This window comes from Bison bison, unplaced genomic scaffold, assembly GCF_000754665.1.
Source record: "Bison bison bison isolate TAMUID 2011002044 unplaced genomic scaffold, Bison_UMD1.0 scf7180017864518, whole genome shotgun sequence".
Taxonomy (NCBI): Eukaryota; Metazoa; Chordata; class Mammalia; order Artiodactyla; family Bovidae; genus Bison; species Bison bison.
The window spans coordinates 3,507,472-3,518,989 of NW_011495071.1; the positions used below are offsets into that span (position 1 = coordinate 3,507,472).

At 52.0% G+C, this 11,518-nt stretch overlaps 1 protein-coding gene across 1 annotated transcript in view; it reads left to right on the forward strand.

The window, feature by feature from the left end:
* Positions 1-11,518, forward strand: part of ZBTB16 (zinc finger and BTB domain containing 16) — a 206,187-nt gene that overhangs the window by 181,356 nt on the left and 13,313 nt on the right. The window contains 1 exon segment of the mRNA XM_010830640.1: positions 11,456-11,511. Coding sequence (XP_010828942.1) covers positions 11,456-11,511 — 56 coding nt within the window.

Here is an 11,518-nt window from a genome sequence, read left to right on the forward strand (position 1 = left end):
GAAAGGAGAGGAGCCATTAAAATGTCAGTAAAATGAATACATCCATCTCTCTCTCTCTCTGTCTCTTTGGTTTTGTTTATTTATATGGGGTGGTTTTCCTTTGCAGTGCCCAATGTTTGTCTGAAACAACCAGTATTCCATTTGATTTTGAATTCCCGTCTCCCCCAGTCCCTGCTCCCCTCCCCACCCTGTTCTGTCCCTGGGTCTTTGTCTGCAGAGGCCTGTCTCCTCCTCTGTCCCTTCTCTTCTAGGTGGGCCTCCCTGCTGGCTCATCCTCATCATCTCTGAAATGCATTGGGATTTACAGGACCATTTAGATAAGACCCCAGCTGAGCTGATATCTTCTTTTCCATTGATCCCTCTTCTGGGTCCCAATTCTAGCCTGGGGGGCCTCAAGGTGGTTTTGGGGATGCCTGAATCTAGGGAAGTGGGCTCTGTTGAAAACATCTTGTACACCTGAAGAAGATCAGAGAGGAAAGCTGCCTGGGGATAAGTTATTGTATCACTGCAATAAGGAAATTGGGTCTCATCTTCAGGTGGAACCGCAACACCCTCCCATGAAGCCTTGGACACACAGCTGAAAACTGAAGTGCCTACTGTGTGTCGGGCAAAACGCTAAGGAAATGAGGCCACTGGAATCAGAGAGTCTGGTTCTCTGACCCACCATCTTGGTTGTGTTTTCTGTCACCCAGTGCTGGGGGCCTGAGAGAGAAAGCCCCTTCCCCCTGTCCCCTCCCCATCAGCCTGGCCCTTGCCCTGTCCAGAGAGGCTGGCAGGGACTCTCAGACCCAGCAGCTCAAGAATTGCCCTTCTAGGCATAGGGCTAATTCTAGGAGGTACTAAGTAACTAGTGGCCCCTTGAGAGAAAGGACCTAGCAGGGTCTCTCGAGTCTTGCTTGCCCCATCTTCCTAAACACCCCTGTCTCTCAGGACTGGTGGAGGGTTCGGAGCGAGAGAACTGGATCGCCCAAAGCTGGTGCTCAGTCAAGCTTAGCTGTCTTCTGTGCCTCTCCTGGGGCTGTCTCTCTGTGAGCCAAAGATGGTGGCTTCCCAGTGAAGCCCCGAGAGTCTCCTTAACCAAAGAAAAACTGTCAAGGGAGACTTTGAAGGAGAAATGTCTGGAACGCATCTTACCAGGGGAAAGGCCTTTCAGCTTCCAGCACCATCTTACAGGCCTAGGATTACTGCCTGTTAGAGTGAAGGCAGGAGGAGAAGGGGTCAACAGAGGATGAGATGGTTGGATGGCATCACTGACTCAGTGGACTTGAGTTTGAGCAAGCTCTGGGAGAGGGTGAAGGACAGGGAAGTCTGGTGTGCTGCAGCCCATGGGGTCACAAAGAGTTGGACACAACTGAGTGACTGAATACACAGAGTGAGGGGGAAACTTGAAGATTACTGACTTCTACCTGCATTTTTCTGATGAGAAACTTGAGGCCCAGAGAGGTCCAGGAACCTACCAGAGTGTGCACAGCAAGTGAGCTGCTGAGCTAGGACCTGAGGATGGGCCTTCCAGTGCTTTCTACCCTTCTGGTCTTCTTCAACTGGGAGCCGGTAGTGAGAAATCACCGGAAAGGGAAGGGCAGGAGGACCATGGCAGGACGATTACCCTGGCGTGTCCTTTCGTATGTCATCCTGGCTTCCCATCGCATGTTTCAGGGCTTCTTTGCCAGAAACCTCAGGACCAGGAGGCTCCTGGCTTCTTCAAAGCCAGCTCTCACACAGCCTGGTAGAGAGCGGCAGGCTTCTCGCAGGGGTTATAGGCCACAGGTGCAGAGCTGAATACATGCCAGGGAGGCTGGATTGAGGAAGGAACCCATTGCAGCTCTGGGTTTATTTGCACCCATCTACCCACCAAAGGAAGGAAGTTGGGAGCCCTTGGGTTTCAGGAACCCTCTGGGCAGACAGGTGTCTTGCCTGTCTCCTTTGATCTTCAGTCCTGCAGAAGAGACAGCTTAGAGAAATTGCGGAAGTCGGTCCTTCTCTGCCTCTTGGGAGGAGAAGCCGGGTATTGGTCCTTCTAGACAGCTCGAGGCCCCTCCTCTCCTAGATGGCCTTGTCTCAGAGGCCCGTGTCCCTCCGCCAGAGTGGGCAGCACCCAGAGCTGCTCCCATTTCCGACCCCTGCTCCTGGGCCAGGCAGGCTCTGCTGGGCTGGGCTAGGTTTAAGGGACTGCCGGCCGCCCCTCTCCACTCAGGGCTGTTGAAGTTGGTCCAATTTTTCAATCGTGGGCCAATTAGTTTCACAAATGGGGGCCCCCGTGGTGCCAGGGCGCATTTGTTCCGGGCCTGCGCACTGGCCGGGCCCCATTGTCCTGCCTCCCACCCCCGTGGGGGCCCATTGTCCTCGCCCCCAGCGGGGGCTGCTTACGGCTGATTTATACGGGCAGGCGTCCTGCGGCACCGCCACAGCTGGCCGAGGTGCTTAAGGCCTCGGACCCCCTGACCTCTGCCCCAGTCCTGCTGTCTTTTTGAAAGTTACAGACCAGAGGGCCGCATACCTCTCCGGATTTACTTTCCTCCCCCCAACTCCGCACGCACCGTGCCCCTTCCCTTTTTCCTCCCTTTGCTCTTGGCGGTGGCAGTCTGGGCTCCTTCTAGAACGTCTGGAAGGGTCCGGGAGCTGGGCTGGGACAGCGATGAGGGGCAGGTGGGAGGTTCCAGGAGAGGCAACCGGTCTGATGGGGAGGCGGTGGCTGCTGCTTTCTCCACGGGTGCTGTGAGCGGGGGAGTTCTTCGTCCTTGATGCCTTAAGTTCCCTCTCTGATGTCAGGCAGGGAGGGCGTGTTCCCATCAGAACAGCGCTGCCCGGGACCCCAGAACTCGGTCTGACATCTTGCAGTTGAGTTTGCCCTGGCCACCTTTCTGCCCGGGGCCGTGCCTCCTGGACAAAGCAGCCCAACATAAAGGAACTGGAGGCGGTTGTGTAACCAGGCAGCAGAGCACAGATCTGACTCCCTCTTAACCCGTGGACTCTCTCTTACCAACCAAATTCAACTTTCCTCTTCCTTTTTACTGCTTTTCCTTTCTTTTCCACCCTTCCTCCCCTGTTCTTGTCCCCTTCCTCCAGTTTCTCCCCCTCTTTGGCTCCGTTTGTTGGAATGATTGACAAAATTAGTAAATCCATTCATGTTAACTTTTATTGTGCAGGTCTCAATAAATCCCCCCCGTGTCCGGGGTGCACCTTAATGAGCTGGTGAGCTGACAAATTTGTTTACTGTAGCTGGAGGTGCCGAGTAATGAAATGCATTTGTGTCTGCAGCTCACTGCTAAACAAATACACAGTTTTCTGGGAGCCAGCATTGCCTGCTGCTGCTTGAGGATGTGACCACACTCCCCAAGAGACTGAGAGGGGTGTGTGAGTGAGTGTATGCCTTCGTGTGTGTGTGTGTGTGTGTGTGTGTGTGTAGAGCACACACATGCCCTGAGACTTGTAATCACTCACCAATCCATGTCTTAGTTCCAAAACAAATTTGAATCAGCAGCTCCAGCTCCTCCCCCTTTGGTTATTCATTGAGAACTCTACTCCCTGGGCTAATGATAGGAAACCCCAACATTCCCCCTTTCCCTCTGGAAATGGAAGGTTATGTTGATATATGGGTGCCTCCCAAGATTCTAAGCAGATAAGAAATAAAGGAAAATGTGGCAGGCGAGACTGGATAACAAGACTGGAATTGACGAGACTGAAGTTGACAAGAAGGTTAAGATGCTATGGTTTCTAGCTCCTGGCTTGGTTTGGGAAGATGTGACGAAGCCGATGATTAAAGGTGCCCTACAAGTAGGTGACTATATGTAGCAGACAAGCACTGGTGCACAGACTTGTGGCTAATTTGGTTTGAGGCAGGCCTACCAAAGCTGTTTTCTCAGCCTTCCCTACCCTTCCTGGGAGAGAGGCTGTAGACAGTAAAGGAAAGAGTGGGACTTGTCTCCCACTCTGCAGCAGCTGTCACTCCCGGGGCGGGAGTGGGGCGTTGGTGGGCTGACATTTTCTTGGGCTGGGTGGACTGGGCCCTCTTCGTGCACATAGCTAGCCTTCTCAGGAAGGCTGGGAGTTGAGGGTTCATCCCAAATGATGCTTCAGCTTATGCCCAGGAGGAGAGCTCTAGAACAGGATCGTTTGGTACTTTCTTCAGTAGATCCCTTGAAAAGGAGCCAAGCCCTAGTGATGGCTCAGGGGGGTCAAAAGGGAGGCACCCCTGCCCATGTCATGCGCTGGGCTTTTGCTTCCTTTCTGTCTGCTTCCGGTCCTGTCCTCCCCCCCACACACTCACACCTCCAGCCTCTTGAGATGCAGACAGAGCCTTCCTGCCTTCCGTGTGAGTCAGCCCTGGGCTGCTTGTCTGTCTTTTCTCCTGCACAGTGGATGACGCAGCTCTGCCGCCTTTTTAGCAGTGACCTGGGGCGGGGAGGAGGGGAAGGTGGTGAGGAGAAAGATGGGGAAGAGGGAGAGGTGGCAGTTTCTGTGACAGTTTTGGTGTGTGGTTACAAGGCTTCACAGGACTGGAAATGGTGTCTTAGGAAAGAGTACTCCTGAAGGTCAGAGGAAGTAAAGTAGGTAGGCCTGTCTGAGGACTTGGGGATAGGGTGGGGGTGGAGGGGTGGGAGGTGGTTCCAGTTTAAATCAAGATTTTCACACGGCGCGCCCCCCCTACCCCGCCCAAATTTGCTATTTTCTTTCCTCTGGAAAGAAGAAGTTGCAGGGGGTGGGGAAGCAGCTCTTCCTTTCTTGGGTGAGATTGGGGAGAGTTGGACATCAGAAGCCCATCTTTGGTCCATGTGCAAGCACAGGCTTATACACACGCACACACATGTAATAGTCACAGCCGGCTTACCAAAAAAAGCCCAAATATATTTAGATCCCTCTGCTCTTTTGATTAAGAACCTGCTTATGTCTAGGGATAATAAGAGCCTTGCTCCAAGAAGGTGTAGCACCTGAGCGTCTTCTCCAGCTGTGTGCCCCTCTGATCCTGTTCCTGCCTTTCTATTAAAGAGCTAATTGGTATGGAAATAGCACAGGTGTAAACATGAGGGTTTTTGTGTCTCATAATTTCAGACCCAGTCATCACCGGGGTGAAATAAATACCCTGGGTCGGTGTCACCCCTCCTGCTCCTGTTCCATCCTAGCCTTGGCTTTCTCCCGTTCTTTTTTATTTTGTGGCTAAAATTAAACTTGTTTTAAATTGGGAATCTCTGAGTCGTACATGCCCTGCAGCCAGATTGGCTCCGCTGCCCTTGAGGGTGGAAGGCAGGTATGTTGGGGGCCACCATCTCCAGGTAGAATTGATGCTAATGAGGGTACAGTTATTTGCATGCCCTTCCCCGCCTTACCTGGGGCCTCTCTCCATCGACCCCACCACACCCATTCCCTCCTCCTAGTTCATATTCCCTTCAGACCAGGCAGATACCCCTGGGGTCCAGCCTAAGATGGAGACCCATTCATAAGAGCAGAGGGGGTTCTATTCTTTGACCTGATACATGATTTCTTTGGGCCAAGCCTAATTTATGTATCTGATTTATATTTGAATTTACAGATTGATAGAAAACAATACCTTTGTAGTATTTACATACTCAATAATTTTTGCCAGTTGCCTATTAACATCATTATGAAGTTGGTGTTGGAAAGGGCAGCTGAGTCGTGAATACCATTTCCTAGATGAAGAAATGAGGCCAAGGGCAGCAGGTAGCTGGCCCAGGGTCACAGCCAGGAAGGGCTTTACCTTTGGGCGAGAACCAGGGTCTGCTGACTGTATCATTGCATGAGGTGGTAAAACTGATCCTTCTGTGGGCTGGGTCTTTGCTTCTGAGCAGCAGAGCTGAGACATGGAGCCAAGAACCAAGGTGTCCTGTTCAGCCCACTAGACAGACATGAGAGGCCCCAAAGATATCAACTCTTTAGGGATTACTGGGCATTACTCATTTCCAAGGAGCATCTTATTGGAAGTTCTGCATTCAGTTTGGGCTTTCTCCAGCTCTAGCCATCCATTGCTCTGTACCATGACTTTCCCCATCCCGTGACCCCCTGTGCTCTTTGTGATTGTCCCCCAACCCCTTATTTATTCTTTAAAAAAAAAAAAAAGCTCTTTATTGATTATTATTATTTTATATTTTCTTGGCTATGCTGTGTGGCATGTGGGAATCTTAGTTCCCCCACCAGGGATTGAACCTGCCTCCTTGCATTGGAGTCTTCATCCCTGGACTGCCAGGGATGTCCCTCCTTATTTATTTTTGAAGGCAACATGCAGCTGTTGAGCGCCTACTGTATGCCAGGTCCTGTGATTTATGTTAGGGGATATAATGATGAAGAAAGTGCTTCTTGCTTACCATCTCTTACCATCTCCTGGGCAGAGCTACATGTCAAAAATAAGTACAACAAAGGGTTTAATAGTTGTGCTGGGGTAGTGAGGGCTCAGAGGAAGAAGGTATCCTTGGCACTGAGTCCTAAACAGTGTCTCTCATCCAAGACACCTTCTCTAGGGTCATTTTCCTGGAAGAAGCAGCCCAGAGTCGATAAAACAACATCAGCTTGTGTATCGTGCAGAGCGGCCGTGATCTGTATCCAGGCTGTTCACTGCAGGAGGATGCCCAGCTGAGGGAGAAACAGAGGCTGCAGTCCAGCCGTCTTTGTGTGCCAGAGCTGTGTGCCCAGGCGAGGATCTGTGTTGGGCTAGAGAAAGAGGCATTATTTTCTAATTCAGACAAAGGCATCCTCTGGGCTGGCATTAGTTTTGCTACCACTTCATAGCTAAGAAGCTTTTCCACTTGGGTATCTCATTGGATGCTCTCAACTGCCACAAGCAGGGTGGCAAAGGATGAGCAGACTCTGGTCCAGAGAAGCAGAGTGACTTACTCTGGGTTGCAAGACAAGGGAGTCGCTGAGGCAGGACCCACGTGCTTCTCTGGTCTCCCCCGTGTCCTGCTGGCCCTCTGATTTCTGAAGGTCTTTTGCAACCAGTGGAAGCTCCTTTTCTCTCCCCAGTGGTATCAGGCATGAGGTTCCCCCGACAGCAGAGGAAGGGGCAGTGCACGTCTCAGGGTCTCAGGCATTGAAGGGAACAGGGTTCTAACACTGCCGGGCCCCCTTGCTTTGCCCTACATCTCATGGCAGCTAATGAATTGCTAATACAATTTTCTAGATAATTTTATTTCCATAGTCCCACATTTTAATGTGTTTCCAAAAGCTAGCATTTATTTGCTTAATCTCCCAGTGTAATAGAATCTGCCCTGACTCATCATACATGCGAACAATCAGCTAGGCAGAAACTACAGCAAATTGTTTAATAAGTCAAATGTAGTCTCTGGATTTTTAACTTACATGCACCAATAGCTTTTCTTGTGTCTCATCCGTTTCTCCCCCTCCCCACCACCCCCGCCCTTTCATTTTTCCTTTAAAGATATTTTCTATCCTCTCAGCTGCTGGTGTCGAAACAGAAGAATGGGGAGTGGACGGGGGGCCCTCCTTTCTTCATCTCTGAGCCTTAGGCAGTGTCATCAGTGACCAGGGGGAACCCCTGTGCGCTGTGGAATGCCTAGGAAGGAGGGGGCCACCGTGGGGACACTGTAATAGATCCATTCCAGGTGGTCATTGCATGACTTTACACTTGTCACCAAGGTGCAGAGCCGATATCCAGAACTTCAGATGCATGAGGCTTCCTGACTTGAGCCCAGGCTGAGGGTCCTGTCCTGCCATTGCCCCGGGGTTCCACTTCTCCAGTCCTCCTCTGTCCTCCCAGCGCCTACCTTAGACTGGTCCCAGCACTCCTCCAGTGGTAGCACGAAAGCCGTCACCTCTGTCCCTGATTTCAGCCACTTAGCCAGCGCCCTTGGTCCCCACTCAGCCCCCAGGGGCATTGCCTTCACGTACTGGTTGGAACACGCTAGCCCCCGCTCCCCACATCTTTTCCCGGCACCTCTAAGGAATGAAATCTAACCTGTCCCACCTGGCGATGTGGCCCTCTGCCATCCGACCCCCAATAACTGTCTCTGCTTATCTTCATCCTTGTTGGGGGTGGGGGGTCTGTCTTCTCTTCCTGCCTGCTTTGATATTTGATTGCGTTGTTTCTAGCTTGGCTCCTGTGCCCACTCTGGTCCTTAGCTCCTCAGTACACTTTATTTCTTAAAGTCTAAGAAAGAATCTCCAAAGCCCTCTTGGGATCAGCCTGTCTTATCCTCTGGCTAGTGGCTGGCTTGTCTGTGCCCTCCACTTGGCCGGGACCCTGTGTCTCTGGTTGATCTCAGCATCCCTCTTGTCCCCTAGTACAGTGCCTGCACTGGGTGATATTCACAGAGTTGACTGAATGGACACGAAATAGGCTCAGGGGATCCTGAGAGGAAGGGCCCGCACAGTGGGGCAGCTCTGGGGTCCTGGGAAGACCCAGAGGGTGAGGCTGCCAGGGTTCTCAGTCTTCCCTGGGCTGGGACTGACCCTCAGAACTCCTCCGGGCTTGGCTTTTTAGGCTGAGGATCTCCTACTGGGGATGTCATTCATGTTCCCTCTGACCCAGGCTCCTTCCACACTGGGGATTTGGGGGGATCCATAAGGACAAACCTGGGCTCTTAAAGGGCATGGCTTGCCCAGGAAGCTTGTTCTCTCTCAGCGATAAAAGGCAGATGTTTGATGTCTGGCTTCATCGGGACTCTCTGTATGTTGAGGTTCAGGCCAGAGATAGAGCTGGTGCTGGGGGCTCGTGGGATGAAGCAGCCGGAGCTGCCATGCCCCTGGATGTGTTGCAGATGGATGCCACCCTGAGGAGTGCTGGCCAGGCCAGACTGGACTTTGAGGATTCACTGTCAACCCTTGTCTGCGTCTGCTGGGCAGACCACTCCTCTCACTGTGCCCCCCTCAATCAAATGGAGCACCTCAGTTCTTCTTGCAGAGGCCTTGCTGGCTCCCAGAGGGGTTGGAAGGCTTCAGAGAGCCCTACCTCGTGACATCCACTAGGGCGCTCCTCCTGGCCTGGGCTGTCTGTTTCTAGGGTGGACCTTGGATGCACGGGGGCTCCTGAGCCAGCTGGGTTGGAACTGGTTCACCGTGTCATCACTGTGCCTCTTCCCAGAGAAGCCCAGGCAGATAGAGAGACATTAACCCAACTCTGTGGTTTCTGAAATCAGACAAACTGAGGCATTTATAAATCCCAGCTCCTCTTCTTTCTGACTGTGTGACCTCAGGCAAGTTATTTAACCACTCTGTTTTGCCATTTGTGAAAAGGGGCGTGAGCATCCTGCCGGGTACTGTTGCAAGTTTTAAATGAGATGATGGCATAAATAAAGCGCCTAGCAAGGCCTATAGCGGTTCCCCTCCCTTCTGCTCTTTGAGGCCAGGAGGAAGTTCGTGCCCTGGCTGGTTCTCATGTCCCCTGCCCAGCCTTTCCTGGACCTGGGTGCGGGCGATGCCCATGGGTGGGATGGAGCATGGCTACAAGGGCCTTGAGGGGTGGGGATGTGGGGAAATGAGAAGCCATCCTTGCCTTCCTGCTAGTCCATTGCAGACCCAGCCACGAATGGGACTGAGGCAGCCAAAAGAGACCCCCTGTTTGCTGTCTCCACCTGTGAGATAGCAGGCTGTCCATGCTATCTTTCTTGTATGCCCCACCTTTCCACTGGGAGCTCCCTGATGCCACACTGAGCAGACCTTGACTTGAAGCAGCCAAGCTTTGCCCCATCTTCCACTCTGGACTGACAGGCGCTGCGCCTCAGCCCCTTTCCCCCTTGTGTCCTTTACACGGGGGGCGGGGAGGCAGTGCTGGGCTGAGCACAAGTGATCAAGCCCAGATGCCAGCAGAGAGCTGACCAGACTGGGGGCTTCCAGGCGGAGCTGACATGCTCAGGAAAATGGAACCCAAAATAGTGGCCACGGTGGCCAAGACCAGCTGGGACTCAGATGGAGGGCTTAGATGCTTCCTCCTTAGATGCTGATCCCTGGAAAGCCATGGCTCCATAGCAGCACCGGAAAGAGGGTTGATGAACAGAAAATAGCAGCCTGTCTTTGTAGGGCTCTCCTGGTGGCTCAGTGGTAAAGAATCTGCCTGCCAATGCAGGAGATGTTGGTTCGATCCTTGGGTCCGGAAGATCCCCTGGAGAAGGAAATGGCAGCCCACTCCAGGATTCTTGCCTGGGAGATCCCATGGACAGAGGAGCCTGGTGGGCTACGGTCCAGGGGGTTGCAGTCAGACATGACTTAGCGACTAAACAACAAGAACAACTTCGTAGGATATCATGGGCTACCTACCTCTACTTCTGATCAGCACAGGAAACAACCAGAGTTAAATGAAAATCTCATGTCCCTCATTAGCTTAAAATCTCTTGACAGAGGACTTCCCTGGTGGCCCAGTGGTTAAGACTTTGTTTTCCAATGCAGAGAGTATGAGTTCAATCCCTGATTGGGAATCTAAGATCCCACACACCTCGTGGCCAAAATATCAAAACATAAAAGAGAAGCAATATTGTAACCAATTCAATAAAGACTTTAAAAATGGTTCACATCAAAAAAATCTTTTAAAAAAATCCCATGACAGTTGCACGTTGGTCTTGGGATGAAGCCTAAAGTTCTAACCACAATTTTCAAGACGCCTTACAAGCTGGCCCGGCCCACTTCTTTGACTCCCTTCCTGTGTTTTCTCTGCCTCCCTAGCTGCACTGTTCTGTCTGATCCTTCTACCAGCCATGTTTCTCTCCAGTTCACAGATACTATTTTTTCTTCCTAGAATGCTGTCCCCATGTCCCCAGTGTGCTGGGTAACATCTGTGATGAGGGCAGGCACTTTGTACAGTTTTCCATGGCTACACCCCCAGGGCCAAAAAGAGAGTCCTACTTGTAGTAGATACTAAAATAGTATTTGTTCAAAGAACGGACCCTTAGGATGTGTGCATTCATGAGTGGAGATGTGGTTAAGAGAATCGGGTCTGTAGCATCAGGGGAGGATCAGATCCAGGCTGCCTGGGCTTGAATCCCAGCCCTGTTTGCTTGTGAACTTCGCTATTTTGGACAAATTACTCAATCTCTCTGTGTCTCCTTTTCCTTAGCTGAAGGGTGAGGCTGTAGAGGTCCCATTTTGCAGATGGGATGTTTTAAGTGTTACCTTCCAATGATGGCTTTCATCTTCGTTATTGTGGTTCCTCACAGAGGCCCCCGGACACCCCATCTCCTGCCTAGGCTTGGAAAGTCCCTCTGATAGATGGCTTCTTGGTACCCTGCCTTTGACACAGCACTCCAGACAATTGCAGAGTCATTTGCTGCCATGATGTTCTTGATTAATATCTCTGTTTCTCCCACTAGACTTTAGGTTCCATGAGGATGGGAAAAGAGTGGATTTTGTCCACCGGTGGAGCTGTGTTCTGGGGGCTCCATCAGCATCACGTGGCCCGTGCTGCCTCTGGGTTTGCTGCTGAGCGTGGGGCTGGGGGTGCTGTCCTGACGCTGGCTCGTGCTCCAGCCCAGCTGAGGCTCTGCCCCATTTCCCGCAGGCACGGACATGGCTGTCTTCTGTCTGCTGTGTGGGAAGCGTTTCCAGGCACAGAGCGCGCTCC